The 17,653-nt window shown below is 46.7% G+C and overlaps 1 protein-coding gene across 5 annotated transcripts in view; it reads left to right on the top strand.

Annotated features, from left to right (window-relative positions):
- Positions 1-17,537, top strand: part of RASSF6 (Ras association domain family member 6) — a 28,840-nt gene extending 11,303 nt beyond the window's left edge. For 3 of the 5 annotated variants that reach the window (XM_063337277.1, XM_063337278.1, XM_063337275.1), the window contains 10 exons: positions 4,677-4,766; positions 9,716-9,794; positions 10,703-10,854; positions 12,748-12,839; positions 13,289-13,473; positions 13,797-13,898; positions 14,656-14,707; positions 15,559-15,677; positions 15,764-15,861; positions 16,454-17,537. In XM_063337277.1, coding sequence (XP_063193347.1) covers positions 4,696-4,766; positions 9,716-9,794; positions 10,703-10,854; positions 12,748-12,839; positions 13,289-13,473; positions 13,797-13,898; positions 14,656-14,707; positions 15,559-15,677; positions 15,764-15,861; positions 16,454-16,529 — 1,026 coding nt within the window. In that variant the 5' untranslated portion in view covers positions 4,677-4,695 and the 3' untranslated portion in view covers positions 16,530-17,537. The remainder of the gene's footprint in view (positions 1-4,676; positions 4,767-9,715; positions 9,795-10,702; positions 10,855-12,747; positions 12,840-13,288; positions 13,474-13,796; positions 13,899-14,655; positions 14,708-15,558; positions 15,678-15,763; positions 15,862-16,453) is intronic. The other 2 variants (XM_063337280.1, XM_063337279.1) reach the window with 1 other exon arrangement.
- Positions 17,538-17,653: the final 116 nt, after the last annotated feature.

Raw genomic sequence — 17,653 nt, 5'->3', positions numbered from 1 at the left:
TCTCCGTCTCTGCTGAGCTGTACAGGTGAGGGGAATGGCAAGCCGGAGCTGCTCCCCTGCTTGCCGTGTAACCTGCCGTCTCAGTAGAAAGCGAGGTCCTTCGCAGCCACCACAACTGCAGTCACATTCCTTTCGGGTAATTAGGGTGCCGGAGGGGAGGAGACATATTCGGTCAGAAACCCTCGTCAAAGTAGTTCCTAAATCTCAAGGTGGCTTTGGGTGAGTGGGTTGTGACTAAAGTGGGCAGATAATAGGTAGTGCTGCTGCTCTGTGTGTACGTGGGCATGAGCCTCCGCTGCCCTTCATTCAGTGCCGGCGTGATTTAAAAGGTTATGTCGGTGACCTTGTCTGTTCTTTTTGGCGGGTAAAAGCTGTCTAAGTGACCTGAAATAGTAAGTAACTTCTTTTCATAGTAATGCATCCCTCACTGTCTGAAATACATTTGGTGCAAGCCCTGCTCTGTCATCGTTGTTTGTGTGAAGGGAGCTTGTGTTTCTGTGACTCGGAGAGTGAAGGGGCCATATTCACAGATAAATACTGACTTGCTTTTGGTTTCGGCAATCAAAGCCCATTCTGCACCTGCCTGAGCAGAGGGGTGACGCTGTGTTTTGTATCCAAGTCGTGCTGTTACTGCTCTGTACTGGAGCAGTTAATTTTTAAAATGAAGTGTAAAGAAGTCTGCAAGACAAAGAAAAAAGCCCCCTTGTTTGCAGTGGGGAAAAGGCAAGTGTTTGCAATGAGTACTTCCTCCGGATTAGACAGTTGCTTTGGTGGTAGCACATCTAACATACCAACCCAAACGAAATCACCAAAGAGAAACCCAGCGTGAAGGCTCATACAACTACAGTGTCTGTCTGGGTAAAGACCAGTAAAATTATTCTGCTGATCCTGAGTTTCTTATGCATGTGAATAAATCCTGAACTCATTTTTATAGTAACAGATAACGGTCCAAAATTTTGCTAAACACCAGACGCTTCCAAGTTTAGCAAATGCCTCAGGTATCTGTGCTGTTGTGCCGAAGCTCTTTGTGCTGTACAAAATATCAGCTGTGTAAATTGGCAATAGCTAATTCAATAGGCAGCTGAGCCTTGTTGCTTCTGTATGAGAAACTGAGAAGCTTCACCCCATCCTGGCTTGCTGTGTCTTTGGAACAGCTCTGGGAAGCCCTGGGCGAAAATAACTGGAAATTTTTGGGCAGGTTTGGGGTTTTAGTTTTTCCTACTGCTGGTAGGAGCTCTGGGTAGCACACCGCTCACTCTGCTGTCCCCACCTTAATGTTACATGGATGCGCCAAAAGGCACATCCAGGCTGTTACATACAAATAAAAATGCTGCTGTGCTGCTCCTGCTTGGCTCAAGTCCAGGTGCTGAGCGTCCCTCTCCTTCCAGCCCTCCTCTACAGTTGCCTGCTTTCATCCGTGTGTAAAAATCTGCCTGGCCTTTTGCTCTTACCTTTGCTTTGTCATTGCTGCGCCGGCCTGTCCCTGTGCTGTCCCCTTAAGCAAATAACTTAAAAATCACTCTGCTTCATAAAATTAAGCAAGTCCTGTCATCTGCCTCTCCACTAACACTTTGACTTTTTCTTGGGGGGTGGGGGGGGAACAACCAACAAACAAACAAAAAACCAAACCCCATTTCAAGTAAAATATAAATCTTACGGAAAAGTAAAGCTCGCTACTTCTGCTAGATTTGTCTTGTGCCGTGATGTGGCTATTGATCTCTCGCAGCTTTGGGCTCGTGCAGTGCTCTTCTTTTTCCCCTTTTCCTTTTCCCAGACCTCTCCAATAGTTGCAGTCTCCCTCTAGAGCTGCTTATTTTGTGTTTGCCCCACTTGTGATTTACTCCTGTCGTGCCCTTCTGTTTCTTTTCTTTCCTTCCAAAAGTCCTTTAGGCTTCAGTCAGTCTTCCTCCAAGCACCGAGTGTCGTCTTGCTTAAGTCTCAGCCAGGAGGTCAGTCCAGCCGAGGTCCAGCTTCCAAGGTCTTGCCTGCCCGAGAGAAGGCTGTGGTTCCAGTCCAGTTTAGCGTCATGCTGAAGACACCAAACCAGTCAGGAGGCAGCTTTGAGTAGATGGCCACTACCATGTGCTGTTGGGAGAGCTAGGAAATTAACACATATTAGTTCAAATCAAAGGGAACAATGGAAAAACCATGCTTCTCCTCTTCTCCTCTTTGGTTCCTCAAAAGAGCTACAAGGAAGTGACATGGGAAACAATAAAATACTGGGAGGTGATAGGAAACGTGCCAGCTGTGTGGACTTCTGGAGCGCCAGTGTAAATATAGTGTCATTTGGGGTGTCACAGAGTTGTGCTGGGGAAGTCACTGGGTGGTCCCAACCCGCAGGTGTCAGGGTTAACTAAAAGTATGGGCCGCGAGATTGCGTAGCCGGTATGGGCTGATGGGAAGGGTCCACGGGGAAGTGTGTTACCTCTGGGGTGAGCTGGCGGGGTGGGAGTGTTTTGTACCAGCCTGATAAGCAGAGCTGGACACAACTGAGGAAAATGTAACGAGCGTTTTTTGTGCTTCTGTGGCAGCTGTAGGAGAAAAGGCCAGTCTTTGTCCAGGCGCGTGGGCAGCCAGGGAGAAGGAAGGGGGAGGCGTTGGTGAAGAATTGTTCCCATCACCAGCTACTGCTCCAGTTTTTGTTGTCAGCATTTTAATGGCGTCCGGCTGATTTAAGATATGCTCAAGGTTTTTAAGGCAAAGGATTTAGTAAGAGCCATTCACTGTATAACAAAACAGGTAGTCCACTGGTAATCTTTTTTTTTTTTTTTTTTTTTGCGTAAAGATCACTTCTCTGAATCTGTAGAGATCAGCTTTTTCTTTCACATGAAACATTTTAAGGTCAAATTATATTGAAGAGAATTCAACCACGAGCAGTGAAGCGGTGCTGGAGCTTGCCAGAGTCGCTGCGCTACGTTTAACAGTGGTGACTTGGCTATCTGCTCTTCCTAACGTGTTGTTTCCTGACAGATGGGAGGGAGCTTAAGCGTGCATCCAGTTATTCGGGTGCCAATGTACATGAACTCCTCTGCGGCTTTTGAAATTGTTTTGCAATTCCATTGGCATGGACAGAGGATTCAGTCAGAGGTATTAGTAAATCACATCAGCGCAGATTTCAAGGTGTGGCCAATGGTTACTGAACTCGGAGGCAAAGAAACACCGCTGTTATACTGCTGTACAGCCATCTCCTCCTGTACAAACTCATGTCTGTACGGAAGTCCCTGGGCCTATTTGGCTTTCAGGTATGTTTTTTACCTCGATGGATGTCACCCAAAGGACAATGGGTATGTGGGATCCTTCCTGCTCTTCGCGGTGCGCTGCTGATCCAGCTCTGTTAGGAAGCCCAGCTGCTCACGTAGAGCTTATTTTGGTAGTGTGCTCTGGTTTTAGAGGTTGTGAAATAACTTCCTATATGCTTTGTAGGTTGAAGATAATGTATTTTTATGTAAAACTTCTCTTTTGTCCACATACATTTTTTTAGAAGTTGTTCATCTATGTGGAAACTTTATGCAACTTCTGCTAAAAAAGAATCCCGGTAGTGAAGGATCACTTGCGCAGAAGCTAGGCGCTAACTCGCTAGCTAGCCCTGATCTTTTCAAGCTTGAACTTCTTTTCTAAAGAGATTTCTGAAGGCTACCTGTCAGTACTGTAGACAATAAACTGCTTTTCAGACCAGGGTCTGTCCCATGCAGTCTGAAATCAGACTGGAGTCAATCTCCTCGCCTAAGGGAGGATGGACGTCAAGTGCTGTTAGGAAAGTTCCTTGGTCGTCATGCCGAAGTGAGAGAGAGAAATAAAAGTGTAATAATCAACTTTCAGTGCAGTCCTTGGAGATTTTACTGCTTTCCATGGGATTCATTTTTTTCTACCCATCTGTGTGATGCCACTTGGGCTGAGACTAAGTTTTTTCCAGTGCAGTATCAGTTGTCAGTCTTGAGTCTGAGTCTCTTCTCTTACTTTCCTCCGTCTGCCTTTTCTTCTAGTACCTGAGGGGGAATGTAAGCAGCCAAGACTCCATAATTAAACTTATTGAAGAATGCATTGTTGGAGTCTCGTGGGTCTGGCTCGTTGCCTACATAACATGCTGGAATCACTACGTGGTGATCTGTAAATTATATTGCTACATCACTTTAATTATAGCCTTGTTCTCTCTTTAATATCTCAGCTGCTTTCTTTGTGTGCTGCAGGACTCTGGTGAGGATCAACGCTTCTTCTCCTGTCTAGTTTTATGAACCTGGTTTAGGGTGGTTTGCTGAGTCACTCTTTTTTTTTTTTTTTTTTTTTTTTGGTGACCCTGGGCAATGCTCTATCCATAATTAACAAATGAATCCCAACCAGTAAATGGGTTGCAGTCGCAGTGTACTAACAAGTGAAGCATAATCATGGAGTTGTAGAGTATCTAAAAACTACTTGGAAAGTCCTGGTATATGTAGTACTTGGGATTTAAGGTACTGTGATATCCTTGGTGGGAATGGCTTACGGCTTTTTTACTAGGAGTGGGAAATACTTGTGTATTAGAGCTAAATATAAAGTAGTCAAAATATGGTGTAGTTAGCCCTTAGCTTGAGTGTCTGAGCCTGTTTCACTTGGCAAACTAAGGCTTTGTTGTTGTGTTTGCCATCTAGTCTTTCTTAGTGGCATTAGTGGATATAATGATTTTTTAACCTTTTGCTTAGATTCATCTCTTCTGAATAAATGAAGAAAGTGACTATGAAAGCACAGCATCTGCCTTCTGTTTCCATCAATGAGGAGAAGTTCATAACCAGGTAAATTATTAACGAAATTGTTTATGACTTTGCTGCTTTCATTCAAGTTACTCCATATTTATTCATAACCAGGGGATCTCATCTCGTAGAGAGCTGAGCCTGTAGCAGCAGCAGTTCCTGCCACTTGCTTTCTGCAACGTGTATACAGAACAAAGTTACTGTTTATATGGATTTCACAGAACAGAGCATTAAACCTTTTGGTCTTTGTTCGAGGCACGGGGTCTGGCCTCTAGTCCCGGATGGCAGGGTTTCTTTGCAGAAAGACCTATGGGGCTGCCAGCTCTTTCCTGTGGAGAGCGAAAGGGGTTCTTTAACCTACTTGTAAAAAGCTTGGAATTGCAGTCAAACTCTATTTCGTAGGCTGCTTTTCCACAGTTAAATCTGCTGGTAGGAATTTTTCCTGATGCTGCCATAAACCCTGAGCCTCCTGGCGTAGAGCTCCATGCCTTTTTCAGGGCATTGATTTTCCCCTTGTTGTCCAGAGCACAGGAGCTGGAAGAGGGGGCTCTTCTCTCACTTCATTTCCATCCCTCTTGCTGTTCCTGTGGGAAGCAGCTAGCGGTTAGTTCCCCCCGGGGATGGGGCCTGTGATAGGATTTCTCGTGCCGCAAATAGGTATTTGCATCTGAATCCTGATACTTTGATATGTGGCTTGAACAGAACTGTTGATTTCTCCCTTTCTAAGGAAGGGCGTCAGAGCTTTGCCCAGAGCACACAGGTAATAAATGCGTCCCTCTCCTTCCCTGAAGAGCTGTTCCTTTTGTACTGCTACTAATTTCGGACGTAGTGGTTTTGTCAGAGGTAATTAATCTGTGTGAACTTTCATATACTTGGCATACAAAAGCATTTGGGAATGTTCCAGATGAACCAGTGTCTCTGGGGTTTTATTCCCCTATATATTTACCTGTTCCAGTGGTGAAATGGGGATCCTGGTTGAGACACCTCTGCATCAGTGTCACGGTTTCAAGTACTGTTCAAGTTGGTGTGTTGTGTTTTTTTTACCTTGCAAAAAAAACCCGAATAAGCATTTCAACTATCACTAACACAGTCTGCATACATTCAAGCTGCAATACATTCATTGCTTCCAATGCGATTTTCAGAGTATTGTCCCTCATCTACACCTTGAATCTGCTGTTTCGTTACTCCTCTTTCGGTTGTATCATGCAGGTCCTGCTGACAAGGCAAGCCTGCTGCTGGGGAGTTGCACAATGGCGGGATCAAAAGGCTGACCAAAACGTGTGGGATTATTTGGCTGGCTGAACTATTGCGTCTTTAAGCATAAGTGCCATAGATATCTGTGGAGAAGTGTGTAGGGCTCAGGAGAGGAGAGGACGCAGGTGAATTGTCCTGGGTCAGTGTTTTGAGTGAACACCATCTGGGCTTTGTTGTGGTTTACCACTGGGGCGCTGGACCTTACAGCCTTCATTACTGGACAAAGTGGTGAATCTGCAGTAAATGTTACCTTTTTGGAGTTTGTCTCTAAGTTGTTCTACCAGTTACTTGGCTCTGGCTTCCATGACTGGCTGCTTTTGGCTGTTGTCACAAGGGCGAGCTGTGAGGAGCTGTCTTGCAACACAACAGAGCTGATGATTTTCTGGCAGCGTAGCTCTGCAGAGGTGGCCATCTGCCTTTGGTTAGGGTGGTCTTTGGCCCTTTGTAGCGAAGATGTGCAACACTGAGACTCCTCCTGCAACTGGTAGGTTGGTGCACGTTTTACTGCTTTCTGAGGATAAAAGAAGAAAAATTTTCTAATTTTTTTTTCTTATGTCTCTCGGCTACATAAGGACAAACAAGTCAGTGAGACCTGCTGTTAAATCTCTCCCTCGGGGCTTTTCTAATGGCTTGTGTGGTTCGTCATCTTTGGCCACACTGATGCGAGCCTAAAACCCAAAAGATTTATTTGTGCAAACTTCTCTGCACGTTAATGGGAAGTTTTCCTAGACAAGGCAAGAAACCAACTGCAAGTCTTCAGAGCTTGCTCTGAGAAACTGAGTCTGCCTCGGAGACAGCCCTTAGCACATCACTTAGTGCTTCTAGCCTGCGATTTTAGTTGCCTTTGCAGCCAACACGGACTAAGGGGAATAGATGGGTCTCAGAGCGTGACCCGAGTCCTTATGTATTCCTCATCTCTCTGCAGGGAATTGATCTCCCCAGTTTCCTACCTGGAAAAGCTTGCAAAGTAACAGCTGTCAATAAAATGATTGCCAAAGGTATTAGGCTGCAAAGTATAAAAAGACTTATGTTAGAAGCCCCTCGCAAGCAGGACCAGCAGGTCTGTCACAACACCCGTCAAACTAAACGAGGTGTCTCCTACTTGTGTGTTAATCTTAGATTGCATCTGGATTTTGCCTGTGTATGAGGCCAGGACGTGCTTAATCTTGCTTACCTTTAGCCAGCATGAGCAAACTTTTGCTTCTACCTGATTCATATCTAAGTCTATTAAAACTTTGCCTTTTGGTGGGATGACCTGAATACAATCCCTCATAGCTCAGGAGGCGCGAAGGACGTGGAAGGAGCTATTCCAACACGATGCAGAGAGAGGCGTTCACCGCCTGTGTTACCAGGATTTAAGAGCGGAGCTGAAGGAAGTCTTGAAAATGCTGGTTTGGACCCCAGCACTTTGTTGATTAAGACACTTTAAAAATATTTGGGGGGGAGTTGCAGTAAGTTAACAACATAAATAATTTACAAGCAGAGTTTCAGACAGGAATGCAGTTAACCTTGTTGAGTTTAGTGGTGCGGCCCTTGTCCTAATGTTACCCGCTGAGTAAATCTTTTCCCTTCTCATCATGGGAAAAGGCTCCCCAAGCATCAGGACACAGCTGAATTCTGGTTAAGTGGAGCAAGGGAGGGATAGGTTATGCCAGGGAAAGCTTTTCGCTCGCACACTGCGTACAGCAAATCCACGTTTGCTGCCCTCCCTGCTCCCTCCGAGCAACACTGACTTGGTTATTTTTCAAGTTTACGCAGTCAGCTGTGCAGCCCTTTGAACAGAAGTCTGAGTAAATTGAGTCACAACCTGATCAGAGAGATGCTCTGAAATAGCACCCGTTTCACCCCTGCACGTGTCCTTCTGCACTGCGGTGATGGACAAGCTGATCCTGCTGCTCGGGGAGAGATCACTCTCAGGTTTGTCATCTCTGGTGAGGGTGCCGCTGTCACCACTGATAATGCCCTCGCCTTCTGGGACGTGGGTGTGTTGTGACACAACGGTTTAAAGTTCTGCTGCCACTATTCATGCCAGGGTTTCCGATGCCCCACGGCTGTGCTCTAAAGTTCCTCTCTCAGAAGGTGGAGTGTAAAACTGTGCGTATGCTCTGGGTCCATGTATTCCTGCACCTCCCATGTGGTTTCTTTGATGTTCGTGGTGAACTCTTGACTGCTGAAATAGTGAAACTTAATTTCTACTGAGCATTATTCCTATGTGTGATTTGGTTTTTCAGTGACAGTGCTAGAATCCAATTCTTGGATTTGGGGTAGGGTTTTCCTTTTGGTTTTTTTGGGTTTTTACTGAAATTGGTGTCGTTGTAATAGAACTTCTGATGGTACATGAGTCTTGAACAGTTTTGGTAGGGCTAGGGCTCTGTGGAACTTAGTGTGAGAAGAGCTTGCAAATGCTGTCTGTTTTGCCTGTGGTTGAGCTGTTGTAGTATCTCATGCTAGGCAAAACCAAGGAAATAATAGGCACCATTTGGAAACAAACGTGGTGTCTTCACTCACCACCGCAAGACCGTACATTAACCCGTCTTGATAGTCAGCTCAGTAGGTGTTTAAAGATGGTCTGTGAGGAAGAATGTGTGTGCTTCCTTGCAATTGTTGCCCATGCTTAATTATCTCTGCTGGTGGAAATTGCTTTCTCGGTGTGGGGAAGAGCCTTTCACTCTTGATGTTCCTGAAATACATTTCACTTAATTCTGTCTTTTTTTCGGTCCTCCTGAGCCTGAGCTGCGAAGTGCTGGCTGTGCCCCTGCTGGCTGCTTGGGGTCTCGGGGTGCTGAGTGGCCCCGTCTCCGCTGACATTCCCCGGGAGGTTTGGAAATCACCTAGTTAAAATCCCATAGCTAAAGTTTGTTCTTGCCAGACAAAGTTGCCAAAGGCAGGAGGTGGCGACTGTGGCCTAGTAAATGGGTGTGTGGTAGCTTTAATTTGGTTATTTTGAGATGCCACCAAATTTGAAACTTTTTCTGAAACGCTCTTCTCCTGCAGTGCTGTGAGTTTATCAAGGATGGAGACAGGTGTAGTTACATCTGGTGGTGGTTCTTAAATAGTAAGCTTTAACCGTCGTTAGCAGCAGCGTGCCTCTTGCTGCCTTCCTGCCTCGACGCAGTCAGTTCAAAGCGCAATGCTATGCTGCTTTTTAACTGCATCATGAATTTTTGTTTGAAACCTGAGACGATGGGCCCGATTATAATCCTCGCTTGTTGGCAGAGGTTCTCTTCATCTCCATCCTTTCTCCTCCAAGCAAAGATTTAGCGCAAAGCTGTTAGGTTTCAAGCAGAAGGAAACTGAAATGTTTTGTCTAGGCTTACTGTAGAAATTCTGAAGTAAGAAGAGTATCTGAAAACATGTGAAAACCCAATGAAAACCAGCATGCAGGGAAAACACAGTGTAAGCTAACTCGACTCATCTGCCGCGTTGGTGCATGGGAGTGTTGATCCTGTTTGCTTCCCCCTCATGACTACAACACGAGTCCAAAGTACAAGTTCTGGGGCAGTGTTAACGTCACATCAGGCCATGCCTAATTAATTTCCTCTGTGTATCAGGTCTCTACAGAAGCAACCTGTGAGCAACCCAGAATCCTGACAAAATTTTACTCAAAGAAAATGATGCGTTAATCATTAACGAACCTGTACACAGATACAGGCTGGTACCCTGCTACTTAGTACCTGGATTTTACAGTGATCGAGAGGCTTAAAAATGATTCTTTTCATTGTGATCTTTTGTTCTAGGGAGCAGCTCACTTCTCTTCTGAAGACTTACAACTCCTACTATTCTGATCAAGAAAATCTCCAACTGACACACAATCAGGTAAGGATCGTGTAAAAATAAACCCAAAAGCACAACGTAATAGTAGGAAAGGCACTAATGGGTGATGTTTAATGTGGCAGACTGAACCACGTGGGATACCAGTTCTGTGTCAGTATATTAGATGGAATATATCACTGTAATAAAACTGCCACAGCAAGTGCTGGAGTCAAGTGCTGTGAGAAGAGGTGGCTGCTCTCTGCTCAAGCGTGACCCTTTAGTGCAGAGAAAATGCTCGTATGCATGGCCCCAGGAACACATCCTCTTGGAGACCGGAGGGGCCTAAAGCATGAATCGTGTCTCCTAGCAGAGTCCCTGCTTTAGAGGTCTGAACTTCCTTCTCCTTCACAAGCTGGTTTTGCTGCTGTCAAGACCCAAAAGGCCATCAGAGCAATCCTGGGCAGTCCCCACTGCTCTGTCCCAGCCCATTCTGCAGTGACGGAGTTCTGTGTCGGCAAGAATGGGGACTGATAAGGGGGTTTGGACTGATGCAGCGCCCTGCATCAACAAGGACCATGAACTGCACCTTCCCCCTTTGCCAGCAGTTGGTCTTCCCCTTTGGCACCTTCTTAGCACACTGGTTTCAGAAGAGCTGGTCATCCAAGTAGAACAAATAGCATTTGATGTGTAATTGTACGGAATTAGGGACACATTGGTTGGAAAACCTCCTGGTCAAAGTCAAGCTAATGCTGACACAAGACCAGGTCAGCTGCAGCTTTAGCTACCTGTTTTGGAAATATCTTACATACAGAGATGACGCAGCCTCTCTAGGTGACCTGTTTCGGGGCTGTGTTAAGCCTCGGCGATTTCAATGTATTCCTGTGACTCTGAGGGGAAATCAATTATTATTACTTGATTATTATTACTCAATTATTATGCAGCACTCCTTAGTCCTTTTTTTTTTTCTCCAGCGAGAAGGAAGCAAACCATTTATTGAAGGAATCTTGTCAATATTTTGGGGAGTCCGGCATCCTATCCGATTAAAAATTCAGGATGAGAAGCAGATACCCTCTTTTGTAACCCTGAAGTCAACAGAGAACGTGGGTTTGTTCCCTGGCAAAAGGTAAGATATTAACGTCCCGAAGGAGGAGGCAGGCCAGTATGTCAAGACAGCCCGTGTGGGTGGCTGCAATGGCCGTGGCTGGCTGTTTATCCCCGGTTGCCCAAAGGCTGTGGTGGCTGCTTGCCCGGGGGTGCTCTAACTGCTGTGGTCTTTCAACAGCTGCAGCTGGGCAGAAAGATGCATCTTGGTGGCATCTTTGGCTTTCAGCTGAAGAACAGTTGGGAAGGTAGAGGAGGCTGCTCTTGTCTCTATGTATGGAAACGTATATATAAAAATATACACCCCCCCATGTATGTCCATCCACCTAATAATGGTGGTAGCCCCCAAAAGACCTGTGTCATGCACGTTCTCCAGCGTGAAGCAAAAAGCTGGTAGATTGGTGCTGAGTGATTGTCTATGGCATGTTACCTTCCTGGGCACTCCAAGTGGGACACCGTGGCTTCTCGGGGCAGAGTTCAAGCCAAGGAACGAAGACTGGCTGTGTGCAAGATGTGGTATTAGAACCCCTCATAAATACAGACGAATCAGCTGCTCCTTCAGGCCGCTGCCTGCGACGTCTTGTATCGGAGCACCTTGTGCTGATCTGACTCCTGCTGGATTGGCCATATCTTTAAAAACTGATGTAGGTTCTTTGAGTGTTTCTTCTTTCTGTTTTGAAAGCTATTTCCCAGGCCTTGGTCGGTGAATTCGGAATTGTATCTGATGAGCTGAAGCCGAGTGATGTGTAATATGGAGGCTGAGCCAATACTTACCCTGAATGGCTCCCTGATAAATTCTGTATTTCAGAGCTCGTGTTCTTAATTTTCTGTTGTCTTAGATTGCATGTGGTACATGTTTGATTTGTCGATTTAATGCTACCGCTGTTGCAGCCATGGAGTTCCAGTAAAGTCAGGGACAGTCTTGCTCCCTGTCTCTGGCCAGGAGAAACCAGCCAAGAACTCGAGTCTGAGGCAAATCTGGTTCTCTCATTCCCTTGGCCACCTCTGCTGGTACGGGCTGCGTGTGGCCGGTGGGATAGGCTCCGCTCTGGCAGTTAGTTGTGCTTTGCCTTTTATTTCTTGCAAAAACTTATGACTGGTGGAGATCTGAATCTTAAAGTAAATGTTAATTCATGATCACAGCCATGCGGAGCTGCCCTGACATGCTGTAAGGTATGCACAGCAGCTTCACTGTTTGATCTTAAATGAACTTTTTAAATGCACGGAACACAACTGAGAGCGTCGCTTGGCGTGTTCATTGGAGTTAGTTGTATATTGTTTTGAATATATGTAGGAAATTATTTTTTTAATATTTTTTCCTGCAAACTGGTTTATTCTCAGTCAGAGCAGTAACTGGCCAAAGACTTTCTGCTGGAGAGTTTATGCAATGACTTGTGGAAATAGTGGCATAAAGAAAGTTGGGTTTTAAAACAGGCTGGGCTGAATTCCCTGCTCTCGTACAGCAGGGGGTTGGGTAGCGCCGGGGGTTTGTGTGGGAACTTCATCTTTTATGTCTGTGTAACTGACATGGCGCACCCTGTGACTGTTGAAACCACAATATGTGTGTTTTCTATACGCCTGCCTGGTACCCTCCACATGATTAACCCAGGGCATTGCTATAAAATAGATAAACTACCGCAAATTATTTAAGGGACATCATGGTTGATGTTCAACAAGGTCTAAATAGTATTATGTTACATTTTGGCATCCCTAGTCATACCACGTTTTACTAATTCATTTTATTATGACATAAACTGAAGTTACTGACTGTATACCACATTGAAGCCTGTCGTCGTGTTCTGCGAAGTTTTGAACGGGGATAGGAATGTATTACATAAAGCCTGGCTACAGGAGAAATTGAAATCACTGAGTTAATGAGGAGTAATCAACTAGAAATGTGTGCTTGGCATTTCAGGGGAATGACGCGCTGGGGAGAATTTGATGACCTACATCATATTAGTGGGGAGACACTGAAATCTACTGAAGAAAAGCCAGACCTCGAGAAAGGTGAGCGTTGGTGCTTTTACGTTAGCTAAACCTTCTGTGTTCTGGGACTGTGCACAAATAATCTGACGCATTAGGCCTTCCCTACCAGGGAAGGGAAGTCTTTTTCTGTCTGTTCAACATGCATTACGTGCTGGTGAAGCACTCCTGTATCACTGGTTAGGGAAAACATTGCTCTGCAGGTTAACTTTGCAGACGGCCAGTGCTAATGGGCTGTGCGTTCGCCAAGGAATCCTTCCCAAAGGGCGACCAAAACAGCAAACTGTGGCCTCTGCAGACAGCCTGCTGCTCTTCGTCGTACGCCCGTGCCCTCTCCTCTCCCACTCCTCCCACCCACACAAAAAATGATTAAAAATATAAATCCCTGCACGGAGAACCTTCTTCCTGTGGGGGTGCTGGCAAGGAGGGGAGAGCAGCTGTGCAATATGCTGATGTGGTTTTGTTTTGCGCAGGTCATTCATGTTACGAGAGCTGCACTCTGAAGCCTGTCAGCGAGCAGGACCACAACTGCGCTACCCTGCCACGGGCCGGCAGCCGCGCCGCGGACGTGCCCAAGGGGACCAGGCTGCGCATGATAGCCAGGACAGAAGTGGAAACTCACAGGTTTTCGATTAATGGCCACTTCTACAACTACGAGGTAGGAATGTTTGTGTTTGCCTTTCATCCCCTGAGGTTGGGTGCTGGGGCAGGTCATGTGGGGTGAGCTTCTGGCCTCCCCCTGTAGCCGAGGGGGGGACTCCCCACTGGCCCCCTGCGTGGCCAGGCCAGTGTCACCAGGATTTGGGCTCAACCCCGACCGGGGCTGCTCTTCTGAGGACACCCTTTGCTTTGGGGCGGTGGTGGCAGACACCTGGCAGTGTGCCGTGTCCCCGAGCTGGGCTGGCTTATCCCCTTTGAGTGCCAGCCGTTGGGCACAGCAGTCCTATGCTCATGCCGTTTCCCTGCTGTTTTTGTCCCTAGACATCAGTTTTTACTCCAGCTTTTGGATCCGAAACCAAAATAAGAATAAACAGCCAGATGAGAACGAGACAAGTGATAGAACAATTGCTTCGGAAGTTTAAGGTAACGCTGCGTGTTTGCAGCAGCAGCTGCAGCTGTGTTGCAGGAATGCTAACTCCGTGTCACACCAGCGTGTGTGAAGGGCAGGAGGCACCCGGGAGGGGACAGTGCATAGGATGGAGCATGGAAAAAATCCACACAGGCCTTTTTTAAGGAACAGGTTGGCGTTATTTCACTAATGTCTCAGGGCTGTTTGAGTCTAGAGAAGGTGTACGGGGTGTGCAGGGGAGGAAGAACTGCAGAACGGCTTCTCCCTGAGCTCCCGCACGGCAGGGGAACGCTGCTGCGCTCCCAGCACGTCCCAGCGCAGGGAGAGGCAGTTGGGTTCATGGCCATGGCCGGGCTTCCCTCTAGCGACCGGCAGGAGCAACCGGGCTTTGCTGCAAACAAACGGGAATTCTCTCCTGGCCCGGGGGCTGGGACACACGTTCTGTTGGATCCAGGCACACAGAAAGCTCTACGGAGTCAGAGTTAAAACTAGTGCTCCACAGCAGTGCCATGCTGTCTGAAACTACTTTTTTTTTCCTTGGAGTTTCTTTGGTACCATCTGCCATTAATTTATGATTATACCTAGTCAGAAACATATTTACCATTGCTGCTGTGTGTTTCTCCAGTATCTTTATTCTACATAGCTTCTTACTGTACAGTTTTTTATCATTCTCCACTCAACTTCTCTAGAGGCTTTGCTCTTGCGGAATTAGCTCTGCTGCTACCGAGTACTGGTCAGTCTGAGGAGACTTTTTCTGTTTGTGTGTCACAGATAGAGAACAGCCCACACGAATTTGCACTCTACATTATCCACGCCTCCGGAGGTAAGTGTGGATCGCTTCCCTGGGAGTGACGGGATTCATGGCGGGCATCCATCCTGTTCAGACAGCGGGGGCTCGGTGGGGCAGTGGAGCTTTTCAGGAGACCCCTTAGACATGTGGTATGTTCTGATGGAGGGCAAAAACCGCACGCTTGTGTTCTGGGCGCTTTCAGCGTGCTGCCACGTGGCTGGTTCAGCTGAGCAGGCCTCCGTTCGTCCTGTAGTTAAAGGCCATGTTTAAGATGCCTTTCTGCGCTGACTCTTGCTCTGCGCAGCCGCGCTGCACCCGGGGGATGCCGGGCTCCCGCTGGGAGCGCTGTGGGATGTTTTAACTGCCAGGTTGGGATGGCAGTCCTGAGTCACAGATGCCTAGTTGAAACTGATTTTTCAGTGGAAAGTGTTTAGTTCTGCAACAGAGTGTCTACTCTGTTCCTTCAGGAAAAAAGAGATTTTTATGTTTATTGAAAGGAAGAGCTGAAAGAGTGGGAGAGAACTGGGGTGCAAATACCGTACATGTCAAGTTGTGAAGTTGAAATGATTTTTGAGAAGTATAAAGTAGGTTTTGCTTTAGGAAATCGTGGTTGAGCTGATGGGCCTGAGCTGAGTCTCCTACATGCTTCCTTGTTCACCAGAATTGCAACTTATTTGTGTTGCATCTACCGATTTCTTTCAAAATGCATCGTGTGAGGTGCCACATCCTTCTGCAAATGTGCCGGGGGGACTTGTTAGGTCTCTAATAATTGCCCGTCAGTCAAACACGGGAGCTCTAGACAGAAAAAAGACTTCTGATGGTGTGAGGTATCTGGAGGCACTGTTGTGTGTTCTGTGCACCACGACGTTTCTTTCCAATCCCAGAAAAGAAGCAGCTGAGGAGTGGAGACGTTCCCTTACTGCACAGGCTCTTGCAGGGGCCCTCGGAGAAGGTTGCCAAGTTTTTTCTGATGGACAGGGATGTGGAAGAGATTAGCAGTGATGTACGTATATCAGCAATTCTAATGATTCGCAGTATTTTTCCCAGTTGGCATTTCTCGCTAATGGGCATTTCTTGTCTCTGTGGCAGGTTGCTCAGTATATTCAATTTCATCTTCCCTTTTTGGAGTCAATTCTGCACAGAATAAATGAAGAAGAAGAACAGGAGATTCAACAGACAATTGCAAGGTGAAGAGCAGTAACATGAGGGGGGTCCCTTTGAGTCCAGGAGAGTATTCACAGTTACAGGTTGGCTCAAGAGGTGAATGCGTTGGTGTAACGAAGTGGAGGTAGAACACGCTGGGATTATGTCAGTGAAACCGGGTGGGATTTATAACCCTTCTATATGCTGCTTGCCCAGATGAGCTGCTGCTGTTGAAGAATCCCGAGTAAATACCGACTACATACGCCACATTCTTAATGTCCCCGTAAAATGTCGGTTGTGATAAATGGCGAGTTCTGACAGCAGCTCAAAATGCACAAACGGGTACAAGGTAGAAACACTCCGCTATTTCTGAACATAGAAATTTGAGTCCTGAGGTCAAGAGCCGTGAGAGTCTGTACCCGCTGTGGATCTGTTACCAAATGACCATCTGATAATCACTCTGGATTGAAGTGGTGGGGAAATGTGAAGAAAAAAAATAAATAGCAATTGCCATTTTCTATCAGAAAAACTTTCCTTCAGACGTTTTTCAGGCATTCAACTAGCACAGTAGAATTTGGGTTCAAGTTTTGCAGGATTCTCTGTTACTTACATGCATTCTCTCTCTCTTCGTCTCAGGTACCTGAAAGAGAAGAGTTTGATATGCCAGCACCTTCGGAGCCGAACCGTTAAGAAAACAGAGACGACAGTTTGATGAGAAGGGGCTGCTGCGAATACCCCGCTGCCCGCCTTGGCCCAAGGGAGGTCGGGACGTTTGCTTGAAGGTGCCAGGACTGGAGAGCGCATAAAGCCCGGGGGGGTTCAAAGAGCTGAAGTTTCTCATGATAATTACACAGCCCAAGCTGAACCCACTCCTCTCCAGCCCTTGGAATCCAAGCTGGGCACCACCTACGGAAAGGCACCGGATCCCTCAAAAGACAGATGCTGAATCTTGCTTGAAACTTAGGATAGGGAAAAAAAACCACCTGTGAAGAGCACAAGGCTTTAAAACCTACAAATTTACAAACTATGACCAAAAGTCTAGCATATAAGAAAAATATTGCAATAACCAATGTGTTAATCATTCAGAAAATACTAAAATTAAGTATATGGTTTTCCTTCTATTAGAGAAATGTTGAATTCTATTAGGAGGAAGCTCTTCAGTAGAGGTAAGTGGCAAGAAGTATTTCTGTATCTAAGATTGTAGTTAGGCCTATCACTTACCTTAAATACCTGTGCGAGACACCTGAAATCTCACTGGCTCCGCATTGCTCGGCGCCCAGCTTCCTTCGGCTTTGAGCTAGCGTTAGAAAAATGTGAATGGAAACCCTCCCGCGTCACAGCTACTCAGCGCTGCAACGTGCGAGGGGATCTTGCTCCGAAATACCTCCGGAGCTACGGAGTCAGAGCTCTCACTAAATCCTGCTGCGTCTGCTCGAGTGGGTCCTGGGAGACACCTGGGCACTGGTGATTGTTGGAGGAATGATTTGGTGTTGTTTCCTGCAGTTTCTGTGTGCAGAGGGAAATGAGGAGTGTCCAGCGAGGGCTGGAGCATCGCAGCCCCGGCGGGGCCGGGCTGGCCCTTCCCGCGGGGGCTGTTTTGGGACAGTGGCCCCAGCACAGCGTGCAGTAGCCACCTGTTGGGTCCTGTCTGCTTCAGGCCTGCTGAATATTGAAGCTCAAATTGTAGAGATGTAAATAAAATCCAAATCGTGCACTATTAGTTGCCCTCCTGTATTAGTTCGTCATCTTTACATGGTATCTGCGTCTCGCCCCGGCTACCTTTGGCTTAGGCAGGTGACAAGATAAACACCGTGACAGGGGGGAAATCAACGTGCA

Source organism: Chroicocephalus ridibundus, chromosome 5 (genome assembly GCF_963924245.1).
Source record: "Chroicocephalus ridibundus chromosome 5, bChrRid1.1, whole genome shotgun sequence".
In the NCBI taxonomy this organism is placed as follows: Eukaryota; Metazoa; Chordata; class Aves; order Charadriiformes; family Laridae; genus Chroicocephalus; species Chroicocephalus ridibundus.
The sequence above is the reverse complement of the archived record's forward strand: the minus strand, read 5'-3'. Positions and strand labels throughout refer to the sequence as shown.